The sequence below is a fragment of the Panthera uncia genome, chromosome E1, assembly GCF_023721935.1.
Source record: "Panthera uncia isolate 11264 chromosome E1, Puncia_PCG_1.0, whole genome shotgun sequence".
Classification (NCBI taxonomy): domain Eukaryota; kingdom Metazoa; phylum Chordata; class Mammalia; order Carnivora; family Felidae; genus Panthera; species Panthera uncia.
In genome coordinates this window covers 48310064-48329988 of record NC_064814.1, presented here as the reverse complement: position 1 = coordinate 48329988, position 19925 = coordinate 48310064, and the positions used below count along the sequence as shown (strand labels likewise).

Here is a 19925-nt window from a genome sequence, read left to right as displayed (position 1 = left end):
GAAGTTCAGTAAGGAGCTTTCAGGCAGCAAAGGCGGAAGGGATATTCCAGGCTTGAAGAATAGAGCATGTGCAAAGGCACTGGGGTACACTGAATTGTAACTTAAAGAATGGTTATGTGAATTCCACCTCAGCGAAAACAAATACATACGATTTGTAAGAAGGCGGTGTGCATGCAGGCGTCCAGCACCGTGAGGCTGGGGGGCCGGGGGGGGGGGGGACAGGGGGACAGCCGCAGGAGGGGCCAGAGGGGCGTGACACGCCACAAAGGGCCTACCTTTGCATTGCCTGGGGGATTCAGCTGCGGTCTGGCCTGTGCTGCATCTGGCGGGGAGCCCACAAGCATTCTTGGCGTGAAGAGCCGAGCGCCTGAGCCAGGAAGAAAGACCGAGAAGAGCTGTGAGAGGGAAGGATGTGGTGATCTGGAGTCGCACAGACTCTGGTTTGAATCCAACTCTGCTTCCAACACTGATCTCGGCAAATCACTTCACCTCTCCGAGCCTCGACTTCCCCATCTGTAACAGGGACTGGCAGGTGGCAGGACGGCTCTCGTGGAGTTGCTGTGGGGAACCCTCGGTGTGGGCGCCCCAGAGCTCGCTGGGGCATCAACAGAGGGGGGTTGGGATTATCAGTGCTGCTGTGGGTTCGGGCCAGCTGCCCTCTCCACCTGTCACCTGAGACTGGAGGCAGGGCGGGATGTGAGTCCCTGCTGCGGTCACCAGGATGGGCCTAGGTCTGTCGCCAGGACGCCTGCCCCCTGCCGGTGCTGCCATGGCCGCTTCCTCTTTCCCAGGCCAGTTCCCCCTGGCCTGGTGACGTGGGCCTTGTGTGGGTGGTGGGGAGGGGACGCCGGAGACGTTAGATGTCCTGGGCTGGCGGGGAGGAGACCAGACCCGCTGGGGACGAGACCCGGGGCCCGCTATGCAAATGTTGCCGGTGCTGCTGCTCCTGTCTGGTAAGAGGCTGCGGGAAGGGGGCTGGGGATAGAGGGTGAAGGAGGTGGCCTCCGCAGGGTGGGGGGGACACCCATCCCTGGAGGGCTGAGAGTCCAGGTTCTCTTAAAACTGACGGCCCAGACTTGGGTTCGAGTGACAGGAACTCGGGTGCAGGACAGACGCGGTGACAGGCAGTGGGGGGTGTGTAGCCTCCAGGGAGGAGCTCCGTGTGGATGGGGCCTGACCTTTGAAGATCCTGAGGGTCAAACCACACGGACAGGGTGAAGGCACCTAAATGAGGCCCGGCTGCCTTAGCAATGAGTGAGCTCCCCATCTTGAGAGAAAAGCAAGCAGAGCTGGATACCCACCTACGCTGAGCTTCTGGGCAGGAAGGTGAGGCAACCTTCCCCACGGGGAAGATGGGGAGGGGCTGGGGACAGGCAGGCAAAGAAGACTTCACAAAAGTGGGCTTTGAAGGCTGAATAGGAGTTCTCTCGGTGGGCAGGGCGGAGATGACGTGCTCAGTCTCTGACCTACCTTCGTCCCTCTAATCCTCTATCCACCGGGTGTGGGGGTCCCGGAGCGGAGCCGTGAGGCCTCATTTCCTGAGGTGCGGGAGTCAGGCCGGCGGAGGCCAACAGCAGGAAGGGCCCGGCCGCGTGGCCTTGGCAGGCAAGCATCTTCCTGGATGCCCGCTACCGCCAAGAGTGGGTGCTCGCAGGAGCCAGCTGCTTGGGCAGGTGGGTGCAGGGCCCGGGAGGGTGGTGGAGAGGGGCTCCAGAGGGGAGGCCCCCAGGCTCACTACCTCCTGATCTCTACAGCGGGCCTCGGTCCCAGTTCAGAGTGACCCTGGGCCCAGACCGCCTGGTGCTGGACAGTTGCAAGAGCATTTCCCGTGTGGAGGAGCTGCTCCTGTCCCCGGGAGGGAGTGAGGGCTCTGCGTCCGGTGGCCTGGCCCTGGCTCGACTGGCAAGGCCACCACCTCTCAGCAGCGCCGTGCAGCCGGTCCCTCTGGCCACCCGGCCCCAACCTTTCCTCCCACGGCTGCTCTGCTGGGCCCAAGGGTTTGAGGCTGATATCGGTAGGATGGGAGAGGTGCCTGGGATGGTTGAGGGCAGCAGGGGGCGCTGGACTGGGCGAGGCAGACAGCCAAGGTGGAGATTGGGGCACCTGCGGGGGCACTAATCCCCACAGTCCCCGAGCCCGGAGAACAGCCTGGCTCTGGCCAGCCAACGGTCAGCACCAGAGATGCCAGCATGCAGGGGAGAGGGTGAGCAGGGACCCCCCACTATGCCTGAGTCAGCTCCCAGCCCCAAAGGCTGGCCCTGGGCACGCTCCTGGCCTCCTCCCCAGGCTTAAAGCTTCCCTGGGAGCACCGTGAGAATGCAGGGGAGGATGGGGCCATAGCAGAGGGAGGTGGAGGTGAGGAGCGTCAGGGAGGACTGGGTTCAGGGCACGGAGGCTTGGGGCAGGGAGGGAAACTCTGCGGTGTGCCAACCGGCAGGGCAGGGCTGGTGCAAACCTGCCGGATATCAGTCCTGGCTGAGGGTCCGCCCATCGCAGCCCTCCCCCGCCCCCCCCCCCCCCCGCCCCCAGCAGATCCCTACATCCCACTCCGAGAGCTGCACAGTGTCCCGCTGAGACCACTGCATATCCACACCTGCAAAGATGCCTTTCGCCTCCACCCTGACTGTCCTGACCCGGAGGCCAGCCTGCCTGAGGGCTCCCGGTGCACCAAGCCCCCCACCGGCCCCTCTGAACTGGTGGTAAGGATTCGAGCTGGGCCCAAGCAGGCTCCGAGACATGCCCTCCCCTACAGCCCCTCCTAATGCCTCTAGACTCGGTAGAGCCAGGCTGGCCATCCTCCCAGGGTCTCCTATTCCATAACACCCAGGCAAGCAGCTAATGTGCACCCCTGATTAGGGGCTTCCCACCCCCTGGGGAGACTTCCCGTTTAGGTCCTGCTTGAATGTGGGGCAGCCTTTGACATAGCCAGGTTTTGAACCTCTGGAAAGCCCCTGGTTATCTGACAAAACACAAGCGTTTTGTTAAATACCGACTTTTGTGTAATACTGAGCCTCAAAAGCCACAAGGAGGAAAGGGTCAGGCAAGAGTGGTAGAATTTGTGGGAGAAAGCATTTTAACTGGCAAGAGGGTGTGAGCGATGGGGGGAGGGGGGATGACCGAGTCCACCCGAGCTCTGAGCTCTGTGTGTTGCACTGGGGCCCCTAACCATCTGGCCTCCCCAGCGTCAGCATCTCCTGTCAGAGGTGGGAACCCTGGCTGCCCCCCACCCCCCCAATCAGGTATCTCTGCTCGCCTCTCAGGGAGTGGTCAGTGGGTCCCTGCTGGCTTTGACCCCTCCTTCCCTCTCCCGCACAGGTGTCTGATGGGAGCCCCCTGGTCTGCTTCCAAGCTAACAGCTGGCTGCTACAGGGGGTGATCACCTGGGGTCCCTGCTGGGGGCCTGGCCTCCCAGAAGTCTATAGGCCTGTGCATCCCTTCATTTCCTGGATCAGAGATAAGGTCTCTAATGCCACTTTTCCCACCCTGGCCAAGAAGCGTCCTTGGGCCCGGCCTGGGACCAGACAGAGGAGGCAGTGAGGATCTTTAGCCTGTGAAGTCCTGGGTTTGAACCCTGATCCAGCTACTTACCTGCCGCTGTGACTGTTCCCAGCAAACTCCTCTCTCTGGATCTGCTTCCTCTTTGAGTAATTGAGATGTATTCACAATTATTCCTTCATCCAACAATGTTACCAGTGCTTCCTATGTGCCAGGCAACCAGAACACAGGATCAGTGGGGCCCCTGGTCTCAGGCAACAGGCGGGCTTGTCTAGAGGAGGGGAGGCAAGCAATAGCCCGAGTCATGACAGTAATAAATGTGCAAATACAAACCACAGTGGGTGCTAAGGAGGATCGGATTGCTGTGTTAACAGAAACCATGACCTACGCAGGACGGCCAGGGAGTCAGTTATTTGAACAGTAACCAGGCAGAGGCATGGGTTCTGGCTCACTCTTCCCCCTACGGCCAGATGACTGGGATGCCAGGTGCTGCCCCTCCGTGCCCCTCAGTTTCCCCCCTTCACACTGAGGAGCCTTGGCTTGGACTAAAGTTTTCTGGAGGTCCCTCCCAAGTTTGTTTACACAACTTCTTGGGGGGCGAGGACCTCAAAAGCCCCAAAGGGGCATCCCCTTGACCTGACGCTGGGCGCTGCTGGGCCCCAGCTGGAGACTCTCCAGAACCCGGGCGGCCCCGAGCCTCGTCTGACTCGTGGCCTTCGAGCGTTGCCTGCGACACGCGACACGCGGTGGTCGCGCACCAGGGTCCCTTCCCTCCTCCGCACGCCCTGGCCGCCATCCTCCAGGCAGCGCCACAGCGACATCTAGTGGCGGAGAGCATCTGCACCACTTGGCTCCTGGCCCGCCTGAGTCAGGGCGGGCCTCTGCGCTTCGGGGCGGGCAGCGCCGAGGCCGAGTGGATACACACTCCCTGCGGGTGTAACCGGATCGGACGGCGGGGCTGGATTCTACACAACGGGCCCACGCTCCCGCCCAGCCTGCGTGGACGGTCCCGGCTCCCCCGGAGAGGGGTGGGACTGCCGAGCCCCTCCCCCCAGAGCCCCGCCCCTCGCACCAGCAGCCGCTGACTGCGCCTGCGCACTGTCTCACACATGCTCGCCTCCGCGAAGGTGCGGCTCCCAAGAAGCGTGTCCCACGCGCCACGCCGTCTGTTTCCAGGGCAACCCGGCGCCTCTTAGCAACCCCGCGCGCAGCCTGGGTCGTTTCCAGGCGCCCCCAGCCTGCCATGGCGGCCGCGGGTCCCAGCGTCTTCCTACTCATGGTCAACGGGCAGGTGGAGAGCGCCCAGGTGAGCGGCCGTGGACCTTGCCCAGCCTTCCCCTTGTCTCCCCCCGGGGCCTATCCCGCGATCTCCCGGGCTGCTGTGTGGCTCCGGAGAGGCGCGTCGTTCCTGCGAGCCTCTCTCTTCCTGGGTTAGACGGGGGAGGGGAACCAGCCCTTGAGAGGCTTGGCGGAGTCTTCGCGCCCGACGTGCGCGTGTGGAAACAGACCTCGAGAGGTTGAGCTGGTACCGAGGGCACGCTCGGCCGAGCCTGTGACCCCTGGTTCGGATCGTGTCCACTCTGTTGAGTCACGGGCAGGAGCCTAACGCGGGTGTAACGGGACGAGCCGAGACCCGACCGGCACTCTGAGCCCTCGAATCCTTAAACTTGGATTAGAATGGAGGTGATTTAGGCGATCCGATACAACGATGGTGATGGTGGAAAGATCCAGGGAGAGTCTGTCCAGTCTGACAGAAGGAGACGCTACCCTCCATCCCCCGACACTTGAGAAGAACCATTTGTCATATTTATATACGCACAGAGATATACGCACCACGTATTCCTTATGCGTCAGACTTGGCGCCCAGCACTGCTCATTCAGCCCTCACAACAGTCCTGGGAAGTGGGTATTACTAACACCACCATTTTACAGATGGGGGAACACTTGCCCAAAGGCAGTGGCAAGGCTGAGATTTGAACCCGGTCTGTCTTGTGCCAGAGCTTTGCTGCATTACCCTTCCAGGCTGTTGGAAGATGGCGTTGATTATATCCTTGTGAGGATTAAGTGAGATGGTTTGGGCAAAGCCCTGCCACGATCTCTTAGTAGGTGTCTCTTGCCTTCCCGTTTCATTGGGATTATGCCCCCGTGCACCCACCTGGTCCACCCCCCCCCCCTTCCCCGGCCTTGGTCCTAGTGCCCAAGACTGTCTGCTCCTCTTCTGTCCCCGTAGGGGCCTTTGGCTGGGCAGCATCACAACTACCTCTACTGACAGCCCGCTTGCCACCCCCACTGTGCCTCCCACTCAGTTGTGGGCCCCTCCCCCTCTTCAGGCCTTGAACTCCAGCCCTGTGTTTGCTCTCTGTCCCGCTAGCATCCGGGTGCTTAGACCTTTCACTTCACCATTCCCTTAGACCTCCTCTCTATGCCTACCCTCGTGCCAAGCATCGGGGACACCAAAACGTCATCACTCTTGTTCTCAGCTCGCAGTCAGATGGGGTTGGCAGAAATAAACACGGGCAATCAGAGCTTTGGCGGAAGGAAGGACCAGGGGCTGGCAGCGCGAGGCGGTGGCCCTTGAAACAGCCTGGAGGTTAGGGCGGGCTCTCTGGAAGGTAAGTTTTGAAGGACGAACAGGAGTCTGCCAGATGAAGGAATGGGAAGGGCATGTCAGACGGAAGGCAGAGGCTGGGCAAAGGCTCGAGGGCAGTAGCAGCCTGGGACTCTCCCTTGGACTCCCACATCTCAGGCTCCGGCCCCTCTGCCAAACTCCTCGTCCGGCTGTCTCTTAGACGCCACCCCAGGCGCCCCGTGTTCAGAACTCCCGTCAGCTGCCCTTACCTGGCCAACGTAGCTTCACCACGAGTCCCTGTAAACAGAACCTGTGTGTGTTTGTTTCCACAGTTTCCTGAGTATGATGACCTCTACTGCAAGTACTGCTTTGTGTATGGCCAGGACTGGGCCCCCACGGCGGTAAGCTGGGCTCTCGGGCCTCCCTCCCTCACAGCCCCCATGACTGTTGGGGTTTCTCAAGGTGTCCATCGTACGTCCCTTCCTCTCCCAGTTCAGAACGCACTGAGAGGTAGACACTGAGTTCCGGGGGTTCTAAAACACGACTTTGTTCCTGGTAAAGCTGGAGTGGAGGACGCAGCCACGGGCGGGCTCCCGGATCCAGGCTGAGCTTGCCCGCGAGCCTCACCCCGGGAACTTGCACACGGCAGCAAGGAGGCATGTGTGGGTGGCGCAGGCACGCAGGCCCCAGACGGCCAGCCTGGAAGTAGCCACCCTGTGGCGCCTCTGGGCAAGTCCCTTCATCACTTGGCCTCTCTTAGCTCATGGGGAGGACCCTGGGGAGTCAGGAGGCAGAACGGAAGCTGTCCTTGCAAGACTTCCCTGGGAACAGTCTGTCTCCACCAGGAGATGGGCTGAGACGACCATGCTGGCTCGCTCCACACTTTACTGTGTGCAGCACTTGTCGAAGCCTCGCTGAGCCTGTCTCCTCCTCTGCACGGCGAGGTGACAATACTTACTTTCTCTTAACCCCCTAACTGAGTAACTGTTGGCAGCCTTCTGGGTGATGGGGAGACAGTGGTGAACGAAGCCAGACAAGAGTCCCAGACTTTGTTGAGTGCCCATTCTTGTGGGGCAAGACAGACACTAAATACTAGTGTTCTAGTATGTTCTAGTGAAAAGTGCCAAGGGGAAAGTAGCGTCGGGCAGGGAGGTGTGCGGGATAGAGAGAAGCTGGAATCTAGATCAGATGGCCAGGGAAGGCCTCCCTGAGAAGGTAACTTTGGGTAAAGACCCGAAGGAAGTGCGGGAATAAGCCATGCAGAAGTCTGTGGAAAGAACTTTCCAGACCAAAGGAGCAGCGGCACACAGGCCCTGAGGCAGGGGTGCGCCTGGCGTGCTTGAGGAGCAGGAAGGAGGCCAGTGAGGAGCGTGAGCAGGAAGGGGAGTGACTGGGGATGAAGCAGGGGGTGTCGAAGACGGGGCAGGCCTTGAAGGACACGGTAAGTCAGAGTGAGGACCACAGCCTCACTCGGGGTGACCTGGGACCCCCTCAGAGAGTCTAGAACAGAGAGAAAGTGACCCGTCTTGTGTTTTGCAAAGCTCCCTCCAGCTTCTGTGTTCCCAGTAGACAGGGGAGCAAGGGCCAAAGCAGGGACGCCATGGACGGTTACCGGAAACAGACGAGCAGACACGGCACGTGGACAAGGCGTGGCACGGGGGGTGATGACAGGTGGTCGAACAAGACGGGAGACAACGGGGTTTCCTCTCGGACAGATGTGGGGCATGACAGAAAGTAGTTAAAAGTAGCACCAAGCTTTCTAGCCTGGGCACTTAGCACAGCTGCCATTCGATTGAGAAGACTAGAGAGAGCAGATCTGGAAGAACTTTCCAGAACTCGGCCCGGCAAGTGTTGAGGTTCCCACTAGATATCCAGGCGGAGGTGCCGGGTGGGCATTGGGGGTGGGGCCGTGCTGATCTGCAGGTCGGAGGCAAGGACCAGGCTGGAGACACGGGTCTGGGAATCAGCCACACCCAGACCACGTCGGCGGCCCCGAGATGGCTGAGATCACGAGTGCCGGTTAGAGGAGCGTCCCAACACGGAGCCCCGGGACGCTCCCACACGACAGGAGCAAGTGCTGAGAGCAACAGTGGGGACCACCCCTCCCGTGAGGAGGAAAGACCCAAAGACGTACGTACGTACCGTGTCCCAGAAACCACGCAGGGGGAGCGTGTCAGGAAGCGATCGGCCGGGTCCAGCGCTGCCACTGGGTCAGGTGAACTGAGGACAGAGAAGTGTCCATAGATACAGTGATGCTGGGGTCACTGGTGCTACGCCACAAAAACATGTTGGTAGAGTGGGAGCCTGTAGCCAGACTGAAGTCGCTTCTCAAAAGAAAAGCAGAGAAGGAACTGGAGCCAGGGAGTAACGGACAGACCTTTCAAGGAGTTTTGCTTGGCAGGGAGCATCGAACGGGTTGACGGGTGGAGGAAGAAGGAGGGCAGGACTGTTTGATGATGGGGAAAATCGCACGCACTTGTGCCCCGACAGGAAGCGTCGGGGTGAAATCGGTGACATCCGAGGGGCCGGCCGGCCGGAGCCGGTTCCTCGGGCTGGCGAGGGGAGAACTTGCGCCCAGTTGGCTCCAGGCCATCAAGCTCAAACGAAATAAAACCCGGAGAGACTAGGAGCTGCTCCGTGACCTCGCAGACCCTGTTGTTGGGAAGTTAGCATGTGGGCAGAAGGGAAGGACACAGCCCTCCCGCCCGCCCACCCAGGTAGGGGGTGTGCATGGCAGCTGGAGCTGGGGCTGTCACTGTCTCTGTGCTCACAGGGTCTGGAGGAGGGCATCTCACAGATCACATCCAAGAGCCGAGACGTGCGGCAGGCGCTGGTGTGGAACTTCCCCATCGACGTCACCTTTAAAAGCACCAACCCCTACGGCTGTGAGTCCCCGGGGGCCCTGCGGGGACCGGGACGGGGAGGCGCCCCCAGGACAGTCCGGCCCTCATCCTGCCACCACTGTCCGCTCTCGGCTCTCCACCGCCCACCTCCGGGACCCTTATGTCAGCCTTGCCGTGGGCTCTCTTGACACCTGGCCGCTTCCCCCCACTTCCCCACCCCAGTTCGTCTACATGCTGTGCAGTTGACATTTTGGGAGCTCAGAGCCGATCGGGTGAGGCCCCGGCCTGCGCCTTGGACAGCTCTGGGGCTGGGAAGGGCACAGCCTGGTGTCCATGGCTGTGGCGGTCTGGCCTGCAAGGCTCTCAGCTTGCGATCGTGTCTTGTGCTGCGGCCAAGACAGGAGCCGTCCACACCTCCTGTGCACATCCCTCGAGTCACCTCTCCGAGGCTTGGTTCGTACTGTCCCCTCTGCCTGGGACACCCCTTCCCGCTGCCATCTCTGGCCTCCTTCCCAGCGCCCTCGTTGCTTGCAGTGTTTACGATCTGCCTTGTCCAGTAGTTGGAATTCGCTCTCGCTTAATAACCGCCTACTGTGTGCAAAGTCTGGGGTCGCTCCAAAGGGGCTGTGAATACTCCCCCCATGTGTGCTTTTCCTAGCTTCCTAATCCTATGTGGTGGGCAGATTGCATTCCATTTCTTTTCCCACATTAGGAAACGGACACAGAAAGTGACGTCATTTGCCTTCAACTTTATAGCTAGGAGCTGAGTGTGGACTGGCTTTCAGGTCCATCTGATTTCATAGCCTGGGCCTTTCTGCCTCGTGTGGCCTGGGGCCTAGGCTTACTGGGTACAGAGGGTCCGGAGCAGGGCTGCCTGGACTGCATCTTGTCTTTGTCCATGAGTAAGATGCTTCAATAGATGCTTTTTTTTTTTTTTTTTAATGTTAATTTATTTTTGAGAGAGAGAGAGAGCACAAATGGGGGAGGGCCAGAAAGAGGGAGAGACACAGAATTTGAAGCAGCTCCAGGCTCTGAGCTGTCAGCACAGAGCCCGATGTGGGGCTCGAACCCACGAACCATGAGATCACGACCTGAGCCAAAGTCGGACGCTTAACTGACAGAGCCACCCAGGCGCCCCATTCCATAGGCTTCCTGGAACGGGGCTCTGGATTACGGAGCAGTCTCCTGCTGCTGAGGAAAGCTAGGAGAGGTGGATAAACTACTAAGAAGCAAAAACAAACAGGACTCTTTGAAGGCCTCAGGGAGCTGGCCAAGTATTGGAGAGTCACCAGGCCAAGAGCCGGGAGAAAACAAAATCTAGAGACATGATCCCGCTCACATCACCCCTGCAAGTATTTGCTGACTCCACCAGAGGTGACTGAGAGGCTGACTGAGACTTTTGACAGCTGCACTGGGTTCGGGGCACAAGAATAAAAAAAACCCCTGCAACTCGGACGGAGACCTCGAGGTGCTGCACCCTGGGAGGAAGGGAGGAGCAGCCCGGCTCCAGATCATTCCAGACCCTGAACATGGTGGCAAAAACTCCCAAACGAAATATTCGTAAGCCAAATCTAGCTGGATGGAAGGGGGATAATACATCCTGAACAAGTACGGTTTATTCCAGAAATACAAAGCTTGTACGTGGAACATCTGAAATCAACCAGTGTGATTCACTGCTTTAAAAAGAAGGAAAGTCACGATCATCCCTATAAATGAAGAAACCAAGATAAAATTCGACATCCATTCGTGGTAAACACTTAGCAAACTAGGAACAGGAGGAAACTTTCTTAATCTGATGAAGGTTCTCTATAAAACACTTAGAGCAAATATCACCTCTCCTAAGTGAAATTTCCTTCCTGCTGGCACCATCACAAACAAAAGGCATAAGAATTAGGGAGAACAAAATTGTTTTGCACAGGTAACCTTGTGTATGTAGAGGGTGCAAAATGGGGGCGCCCGGGTGGCTCAGTCGGTTGAGCATCTGACTCTTGGTTTAGGCTCAGGTCATGATCTCACGGTTCATGAGCTTGAACCCTGCATCAGGGTCTACACTGACAGTGCAGAGCCTGCTTGGGATTCTCAATCTCTCTCTCTCTCTCTCTCTCTCTCTCTCTCTCTGTGTGTGTGTGTGTGTGTCCATCCCCTGCCCACCCTCTTTCTCTCTCAAATAAATAAACGTAAACAAATTTTTTTAAAGAATGTGCAAAATGACCTACAGAGAAGTTAGAATTAATAAGTTTCCATGGATGCTGGATATGAGATGGGCACACAAAAACCAGTGGCTTTCTGTATAAAAGTAACTAAAATGCGTGCATAAAAAGTGAATCGAAAGTGGCATTTTAAAAAGAAATTCCTTACAAGATCAAAATATAACTTGTTCCACCACACATCGAGCTTCAATTTAATTTTAAAGCAGAATAACTAAGTGTAGTTCTGGCACATGGACAGACAGATCCAAAGAGAGCCCCAAGACAGACCTAAGCCTACGTAGGCAGTTGATTTGTGACAAAGGGCACTGTGGAGCAGGAGGGGAAAGCCGGGGTCTTTGATAAAAGGTACCGGGACAGTCAGATATGCGCAGGGAAGGAAACCGGATCCCCGCATCCTACCACACATACACAAAAGTCAGGTCCAGGTGGATGTGTAAATCGAAATGTGAAAGCAAAGTAGTAAAGCTTCAGAAAGACAGCCTAGCTAGAGCCATGATAGCAGGGAAGGGAAGACTTTTTCAAAGAGAGGGGGAGAGAGAACGAGCAGAGGAGGGGCAGAGAGAGAGGGGGACAGGATCCAAAGTGGGCTCCAAGCGGATAGCAGAGAGCCCCACGCGAGGCTCGAGCTCATGAACTGTGAGATTATGACCTGGGCTGAAGTCAGACGCTTAACTGACTGAGCCACCCAGGCGCCCCTTCAAAGGACTTTTTAAAGAAAAGATCCAGGGATTTGGCCATACTCAAATTAAAGGCTTCTATTCATCAGAAGACAGCAATTGGCCCAAAAAGACAGGCCGCAGAATTCACACACGTACACATTACACGTCAATGAGAAAAAGATCCATCCGGTAGAAAAACGGGCAAGAGACTGAGCAGGTACTTCACAAAAGGGGACATCTGAGTGACAAGACACAGAGCAGGGCCTCAGCTTTGTTTTAGTAAGAAAGATTACAGTTAAGGAAAATGCAAATGAAAGCCACCGTGAGGGGCGCCTGGGTGGCTCCGTCTCAGCCTTTGACTTGGGCTCAGGTCATGATCTCACAGCTTGTGAGTTCGAGCCCCGCGTCGGGCTCTGTGCTGACACCTCGGAGCCTGGAGCCTATTTAGGTTTCTGTGTCTCCCTCTCTCTCTGCCCCTCCCCTGCTCATGTTCTTCCTCTCTGAAAAACATAAATAAATATTAAAAATTAAAAGCCACCGTGAGGTGCCGCAACCCACGCACCAGAATAGCTCAGGGGAGAATGCTGGAGGAAGGATCCTAAGCTTCGTGAGCATGTGGTGTGAAGGGAACTCCAATCACGGGCGGGAGTGTGTGGGTGACACGACCCCTTTGGGAGACTGCCCCGCGTTCTCTTTTCAGCCCGAGTGTGTGCGTACCCCGCGGGACCCCCCGGACACGTACCCAGCAGAAACGTGCGTGCACAGGGGGCCGGAGCTTGGACGAGAGTAGCAGAGAGCGCATAGTCTCCCCATCGGGGGGTCCCCCAAGGAGAAACCACCCACGTGTCCATCGGCACTAGAGTGAACCACGTCCTCATTCTCTGTCCGGAGCTAGAATGTTACCCAGCGTTGAAAACGAGCAAAACCCCGTACATGACAGTTTGATAGAATCTCACAAACGTGATGTGGAAGTATAAAGAAGCTGGATCCCGGGGCGCCTGGGCAGCTCAGTCAGTTGAGCGTCTGACTTTTGATTTTGGCTCATGTCATGATCCCAGGGTTGTGGGATCGAGTCCCGCATGGGGCTTGGTGCTGAGCCGCCTGCTTAAGAGCCTGCTTAAGAGTCTCTCTCTCTCCCTCTGCCCCTCTCCCCTGCTCATGCTCTCTCTCTCTCTAAAATTAAAAAAAAAAAAAAAAAAAAAAAAAGAGGGGCGTCTGGGTGGTTCAGTCGGTTGAGCGTCCGACTTCCACACAGGTCGTGATCTCATGGTTCATGGGCTCAAACCCCGCATTGGGTTCTGTGCTGACAACTCGGAGCCTGGAGCCTGCTTTGGATTCTATGTCTCCCTCTCTGTCCCTCCCCTGCTCGCACTCTGTCTGTCTCTCTCTCTCTCAAAAATAAATAAAACATAAAATAAATGAATAAATAAAAATAATTAAAAAAAGGAAAAAGCTAAGTAACAATACACATACTATAGGATTCCGTTCGTATAAAGTTTTTAAAAAATGGGTAAAACCAAAGTACTATGTTCGGCACACGTTGTTTGGTACGATCCTCTCCCTAACACGGAACACTTCTGTGTCAGGCACTACTCTCCTGGTCTTAGGAGGAAACCGAGAGGCCGGGAAGGCAGGTCATTGCCTGGGGGCCGCACCCACTCACCTCACCTGTCACCTGGGGCAGTGATTTCATCCCTACATTCAGAGGATGAATATACGGACCCAGGGGACGGGACCCGTGTCCACTCCTGCCCTCTGCGCAGCCACAGCCCCGAGGGCTTTGAGCACCATCCGTGTTCTCTGCCTGGCACCTTCCCCCCACCCCCAGTTTCGTCACCTGCTGACCTTTCGTCTTGTCCTTCCCAAGGGCCACAGATCGTGCTCAGTGTGTATGGACCAGACGTGTTTGGGAACGATGTGGTTCGAGGCTATGGGGCAGTGCACTTGCCTTTCTCGCCCGGCAGGTAGGTCCTGGCTCTGACTGGTCCCTGGGCCGCAGTCCCTCCCTTGCTGGGCCGTGCTGGCTGAGAACCAGGGCAACCCCAGCAGGCCTTTTCCTGGGACGGATGTCACCTCTAGGCTGGGGATGCACTGGGGTCCCCAGGCGCCTGGGCAACTCGGCTTGGGGGCTGTGGGTTAGAGTCCATATCTGGAAGGAGACCCACATGGGTGAACCTAGGGCTGCCCCCCACCCCCTGAGACAGCGGGTGGGGGGGGGGAGTGTCAGAGGCCCCGGCAGGAAGCACCGGGGGGTATCCTGCGAGGGGCTGGGCCCAGCCACAGAGTTCGCAGGCAGTTTGGGGCTGCGGCTCAGACTCCATCCACGCCTCTCTTTCCGCGCCACTCAGCGTCCCGCGAGCTCTCGCTAATACCCCTTCTGTGCCCGGCCCTGCTGGCGTTAGTGTGACCGCCTGGGCCCTTCCTCGGAAGCCCCCAGACTAGTAGACACAGACGGAGAGGAGCGACCGTGTTCTTAAGCACGGTGACAGGGTATGGACACGGCGTGTTCTGGGGCCCAGAGGACGGGAGTTTGTCTGGAGATGGTGGAGGAAGATGGAGGGACGGCGGGCACCAAATGCCCTGAGGAGTCTCGTTGCCGAGACAGAAAGTGCAAGACGTGAGGGGAGGTGTGTGGAGAGGAGTGGGGGACGGGGTGTGAGGGGCAGGCCTGGGGCAGGTGGCCACGGCGGGGAAGGTCCGGGGGATTGTCAGGGGCTTCCCGGAGGAAGGGCGTCCAAACTGGGCCGTGGAGGTGGCGGCACCTTTGGACGTGTGGAGGCCGGAGCCTCGGAGGGGCGCGTGAGCCGGGACCCCGGGCCGGACGGCTGTAGCCGTCTGTATCCTCCTGACCCTTTGAAAGAAACAAGACTCGAGGGGCCTCGGGCCTCCGAGAGGCCTGGCCCGCTCTCCCCACCTCAGCCTCCCGGCTCTCAGCACCCAGCCCGGGCCCGGTGGGTGCGGCCCCTGCCAGCCGGACGGGTTGGCCTTGCCGCTGACCTGGCACCGCCCGCCTGACAGCTCCTGCTCGCGGGAGGCTCAGGAAGTTCGTCACTCTTCTGTGACTCGACACACGTGTCCGTGAAAACATTTGTTTCAGGCACAAAAGGACCATCCCCATGTTTGTCCCAGAATCCACGTCTAAACTGCAGAAGTTTACGAGGTGAGTTTCGTACGCGTCGCCTCCAGCCCCTCCTTCTGACCTAAGCAGGGGGGGCGCAGGGAGGGCTGTCACGGTCCCCCCTCACTTGTGCCGGGCAACCTCGTCGCATCCTCCTGCTGCTCTGTCTCTGGGGACAAATGGAAGCGGGGGCTGTGTGGTTTCCGGGGGTCACTGGGCTCCCTTCAGCCACCGTTCCGGCCGCGTAAGGCCGTGCGCCATTACCCCGGGCTGCGTTAACAGCCTTTGTTCAGAGCAGAGCAGATGGGGAAATGCTCGTGGCATAATATGACGTTAAAAAGATAGGACGCGGGAGGGTACAGCAGTAAGAGCCGAACAGAACGGCAACGATACTCCTGGTCGGCAGTTTCCGTCAGGAAATGCCTCACAGCGGGGCCTCTTCAAGGGGGTGACATCTGTGCAGAGACTAGAGCAGAGGTAAGGGCCAGGGTGGGCGATGTGGGGAAGGAATGTTCCAGACATAGGAAAACCGCATGTGCAAGGCCCACGGGCTTCGTGTGTGAGGAGCGGCAAGGACGGGGTGTCGCTGGTAAGTGGTGGTGCGGGGGGGGGGGGGGGGGGGGGGGCCCGGGGGGGGGGGGGGGGGCGGGCGCACGGATGTGGGGGAGACCGGGCCCAGGCCTCTTGCCCCTCACCGCCTCCGCGTCAAAGCTCGGAGGGCCGGCCGACTCGAGGTCGGGGCCAGAAGCTCCTGTCAGCTTAGCGCGGCGGCCAGCCGCCCCTGCTCCCCGCCAGCTCAGCCAGGAGCGGGCCCCGGGCCCTCTGCTCACAGGCAGGATGACGTGGGGGAAATGGAGGACCGTCTGGCTCCCCGGGTGGCAGCCGACGAGCAGCCCCCGGCAGGCCTGGCCGGTATCGGGGTGAGCCTTGGCCGGAGCCCTGCTGCGCAGAGGGACGGCGCTGGACCTGAGCCAGGGAGGCCCCCCTGAGTTCTGGGTCCCGGGGGAGGGGCGAACTGGGGTGCCCCCTGCCCTCTGGGAGGCCACCGTGACGGGAAGGGGCTTATTAGCCGGTGCCCTGGGCCAGCGGAAGCTAGAGAGGACGCCACCCGCCCCGTGGGACCGTCGGGAAAGTGGGGGCGGTGCCCGTCGGCGGGTCCCGGGAGGTTAAGGGCTTTGAGCCCACACAGCTGCCCGGGGCCGGGGCGTTCATGCCGCGCTGAGGGCAGCCTGGGTCTCAGGGCCAGGTCCCTCTGAGGAAAGGGTTTCGTTGCTGAGGAAGTTAGGCCTTACGGCTCACACGGCAGGCGAAGTTTCTGCCCCAGGGACAGCAGCTCGGGGCAGGGGACCGTCTCCTCTGGGCAAGGCCGCGTGTGCTTGGACTGCAGACACCGGAGGAAGGTCTGATTAGCGAAGGCGGTTTGATCAAAATCTTCCCAGACGTGGCCCGGCGCGCGTGGAGGCCAGCGTGTAACTGGCTCCCAGTGGCCTTTGCTCCCGCAGGAGACTTCTCGTTCCTGCCCCCGCGGCCTGGTCTGGCCTGGCCTGGCCTGGCCCGGCCCACTCAGCCCCGTATTAGTTTCCTGGGCTGCTGTAACCAATCACTACCAACTCGAGGCTTAAATGACAGACATTTTTTTCTCATGGTCCAAAGTCAGTATCACTGGGCTGCGATCAAGGTACCCGGCAGGGCGTGCTCCCCCCGCCCCCCCCCCCCCCCCCCGCCAAGACTCTAGAGGACAATCTGTTCCCAGCCCCTTCCCGCTCCTGGTGGCTGCGGCTGCATCGCTCCAGTGTCCTCTGCAGTCATGTGTATGACCTCACATGTCACCTCCTCCCCTGTGTCACATCTCCCTCCGCCTCTCTTAGGACACTGGTGATGGCATTTAGGGTCCATCCAGATAATCCAGGACAGTCTCCCCACGTTAAAGATCCTCACCTTAATCTCACGTGCAAAGGTCCTTTTCCCAAATAAGGTCGCATTTGCAAGTTCCAGGGATTAGGACCTGATATCTTGGGGGCCATTATCCAGCCTATGACAGCGCCTCCCATCTAGTCTTCACGTAGCGACAAAAATGGTTTTCTAAAACAGCTTTAGAAACCACTCGAGCACATCTCCGTTAACTTCAGCTAGGATGTTGCGAGGCCCTGCGTTCTCCTGCCCTGCTGCCCTCGGGCCCTCTCCCCTGCCCGCACGTGCCCTCTGACTTGGTTCCTCCAGCACCCTGCAGCCCTCCCTGCCTCAGGCCCTTGCCTGGACGGAGGCTCTACCCTACCCTGAAGCGTCTGCCCTCCTGGGCCTCAGGAGAGGAAGCAACGCACTGGCTCTGGTAGCTCTGGGTATGGGTGCTCGGGGTGTGCCACGCTCGCGGTGGCTGCTTCCCGTGCCTGCGAGGTGCACAGCCCCACTCCTCAGATGGAGACGCCAAGGCACAGAGAAGTGGCGATACGCCCATCCAGCCCTGGCTGGAACCCAGTCCCCCTCCCATCTCTCTCTCTCACTCTCTCAGCTGGGAGCCAGTGAGCCCCTTACTGGGTGTCGCTGGAGCTGCAGAAAGCAGGGGGCAGACATTGCTTCCTCCCCTGGGCAGCAGCCGGTGGGCTGGGGGCCGGGGCTGTCTCAGTCGGGGTGGCCTGGGCCAAGGGGTGACTCCAGCTGGAGCTGGAGGGGTGTTGCTCGGGAAGGGTGGCTTCGCTGGGCGCGGAGTGCAGGCCACCGTAGCGGGAGGCAGGGCAGAGCCTGCTCTGGGAATGCCGGAACCTGGGCCTGGACCGATAGAGGGGCCTCCTTCCCTGTGGGGAGCCCACCGCCCACAGCTACATCACTGGTCCCCCCTGCCACCAGCCGGCCCCTGCCACCAGCCGGGCCCCAGAACGCAGGCTGGAGGCACTCCTGCATGGGACACCTGGCCCACCCGGCTGGGAATGGGCCCCGGGAGGGTTTCCCGGCCTGAATGCATGTGTTGGAGGCGAGGCTCTGGCCGCAGGGCCTGGGGCTGAACTGGGACTGAGGGGAGGCCCCACCTCACCTCCCTGCCTGTAGCCTTGGGCATGTCACCACACCGCCCTTAGCCTCTGACAGGCGGGGTTTACAGACCAGGGCCCCTGTGAGGGGCAGGTGGACAGTGGGCATGGCAGGGTCCCTGGCACTGAGTGTGCACCCCTCATATCAGTGACTGCGGAGTCAGGTGATCGTGTCGGTCACCCCAGAGCAAGCCCACCCTTGGGGCAGGTGCATTTATGCGAGAGGCATAAATAGGAGGGTTAATGTTTCTCATGGTAGTTGACAGAGTGCGTTCACCTAGAGCCCGGGGAGCTAGGTACCATTAGGTACAGGTGAGAGGCACTGGGGCTCAAGGGTTCAGACATGGCAAGTGACTTGCCCGGGATCCCGCACCATTGAGAGGAAAGTGGAGAGCCCAGGTCTGGCCCCTCTGCCCACCCCAGGGATGCTGAACTCCCACATGGGGGTTGGGGGGGGGCACCTCATGCTGCCATCCTCTTTCTGGGATTTCCACTTGGGCTCCCACTGTGCCCCCAGCCCCACATGACCCTCAAAGCCATGGGTGACTGTGATGGGAAAGCCCAGCATCCAGCTGAGGAGGGGTGGGGCACAGAGCCCCACACGCCTGCTGGAAGCCACACATGGCACCCAGCCTCGCCTTCCCGGGCAGAGGGAGGTGGCGTGGGAAGGTTCTGCCCAGGGCCCGGCCCTAGGACAGGGCTTGGAGGAGGGCTGCTGGTTTCTGAAGTAAGGGGAGAGCCCGTGTCTCGGGGCTGAGGGACGGCCAGGCGAAGGATCTGCTCACCCAGGGTCTCCTGTCTTCCAGCTGGTTCATGGGACGGCGGCCCGAGTACACAGACCCCAAGGTGGTGGCTCAGGGTGAAGGCCGGGAAGGTAAAGCTTGATCCCCTCAACCCCACCCCCACCCCACAGGCAAGCTGGAGCCTGGGAGAGACTGGGGAGACCCCCACGCAACAGGGTGGAAGCCAGAGACCCGCCAGACACGCAGAGGGACTGCAGGGGCAGGGCCCAGGCATTTCCCCAGAGCACCTCCCAGGGAGGGGCACGGGCCGGCAGTCATTCCCATTTTACAGGAGAAAACGCTGAGGCCGAGAGACTCCCAAAGCAGCCCAGCTGATGCTGCCCTTCTCTTCCCAGTGACCCGCGTCCGCTCTCAGGGCTTTGTCACTCTCCTCTTCAACGTGGTGACCAAGGACATGAGGAAGCTGGGCTATGACACTGGGCCTTCTGACACGCAGGGCGTCCCCGGGCCCAGCCCACCGCCAGGACTCCCCCTGTGAAGGCACCCAGCCCGGACCGGTCGTCCTCAGACAAAGCAGGTTGTCCTTCCAGAGAGTTGGCCTCGGATACATCTGTTTGACGCGTGGCCTCGTGGGACTGGGAAAGGGGGTGGGTGGAGGTTTTTATATAATAAAGCATCACCTTTTCACAGAACCCGGGCCTGGAGCTGCCTCCTCTCCCCTTTGGCCCCTCCCCCGACCCTGTCCGGCGAAGGGACTGAAGCTGCCCCGAGAGAGGCACGGCCGGCGAGACAGCCACCTAGGCTGTGAGCCTCGCTCCAAGCCCGGTTCTGCCACTCGTGGCTGTGCGGCCTTTTCTTCGCCTCGACACGCTCATCCCTAACACAGGTGTGTCCCCAAGGCCGGGCTTGCTGGGTGCCCGGCCGCGGTGCCCGCTGTGGGGTGTGACCGCCTGCTTCCCTTGGCAAGAAGACAGAGCCCCGTCGGTAGGAGCTGCAAGGAGGGGCCTCCCGGCCTGCCCTCTGCCGGCCCCCAACCCCGCAGCCCAGGCTGCAGTCCTCCCAGAGGTGGGGAGGCGCCGGAATCCCAGCTTTCTGGTCTCCCACGGGACAGGAGGGTGCGCCGTGCAGCCCAGCAGCCCGCACTTTGGGAGCTGAGCCCTCTCAACGCACAGGTCCCCGTGGCTTGGTGGTCACCCAGCCTGCCCTCAGCCTGGGGACGGGAGCCAGAGCTCGCCCGGAGTTCCTCGCCGCCTGGCGCCGCATGG

The 19925-nt window shown here is 59.7% G+C and overlaps 1 protein-coding gene across 2 annotated transcripts; it reads left to right on the top strand.

Annotated features, from left to right (window-relative positions):
• The first annotated feature begins 4685 nt into the window (after nucleotides 1-4685).
• Nucleotides 4686-19352, top strand: B9D1 (B9 domain containing 1). 2 transcript variants are annotated; one of them, XM_049636894.1, is made up of 7 exons: nucleotides 4686-4801; nucleotides 6397-6465; nucleotides 8838-8949; nucleotides 13644-13740; nucleotides 14874-14936; nucleotides 18724-18791; nucleotides 19056-19352. In XM_049636894.1, the coding sequence occupies exons 1-7, from the start codon at nucleotides 4739-4741 to the stop codon at nucleotides 19196-19198; spliced, it is 615 nt and encodes a 204-aa protein (XP_049492851.1). In that variant the 5' UTR covers nucleotides 4686-4738; the 3' UTR covers nucleotides 19199-19352. The 2 variants fall into 2 exon arrangements, with proteins under 2 accessions (XP_049492851.1, XP_049492850.1); XM_049636893.1 differs by having other exon boundaries at nucleotides 4701-4801; nucleotides 13652-13740.
• Nucleotides 19353-19925: the final 573 nt, after the last annotated feature.

Coding starts and splice junctions, on each gene's coding strand:
- B9D1 (XM_049636894.1), top strand. CDS start 4,739: ATGGCGGCCGCGGGTCCCAGCGTCTTCCTACTCATGGTCAACGGGCAG. Junction 4,802..6,396: donor GGCAGGTGGAGAGCGCCCAG/GTGAGCGGCCGT, acceptor TTGTTTCCACAG/TTTCCTGAGTATGATGACCT. Junction 13,741..14,873: donor TTGCCTTTCTCGCCCGGCAG/GTAGGTCCTGGC, acceptor CATTTGTTTCAG/GCACAAAAGGACCATCCCCA.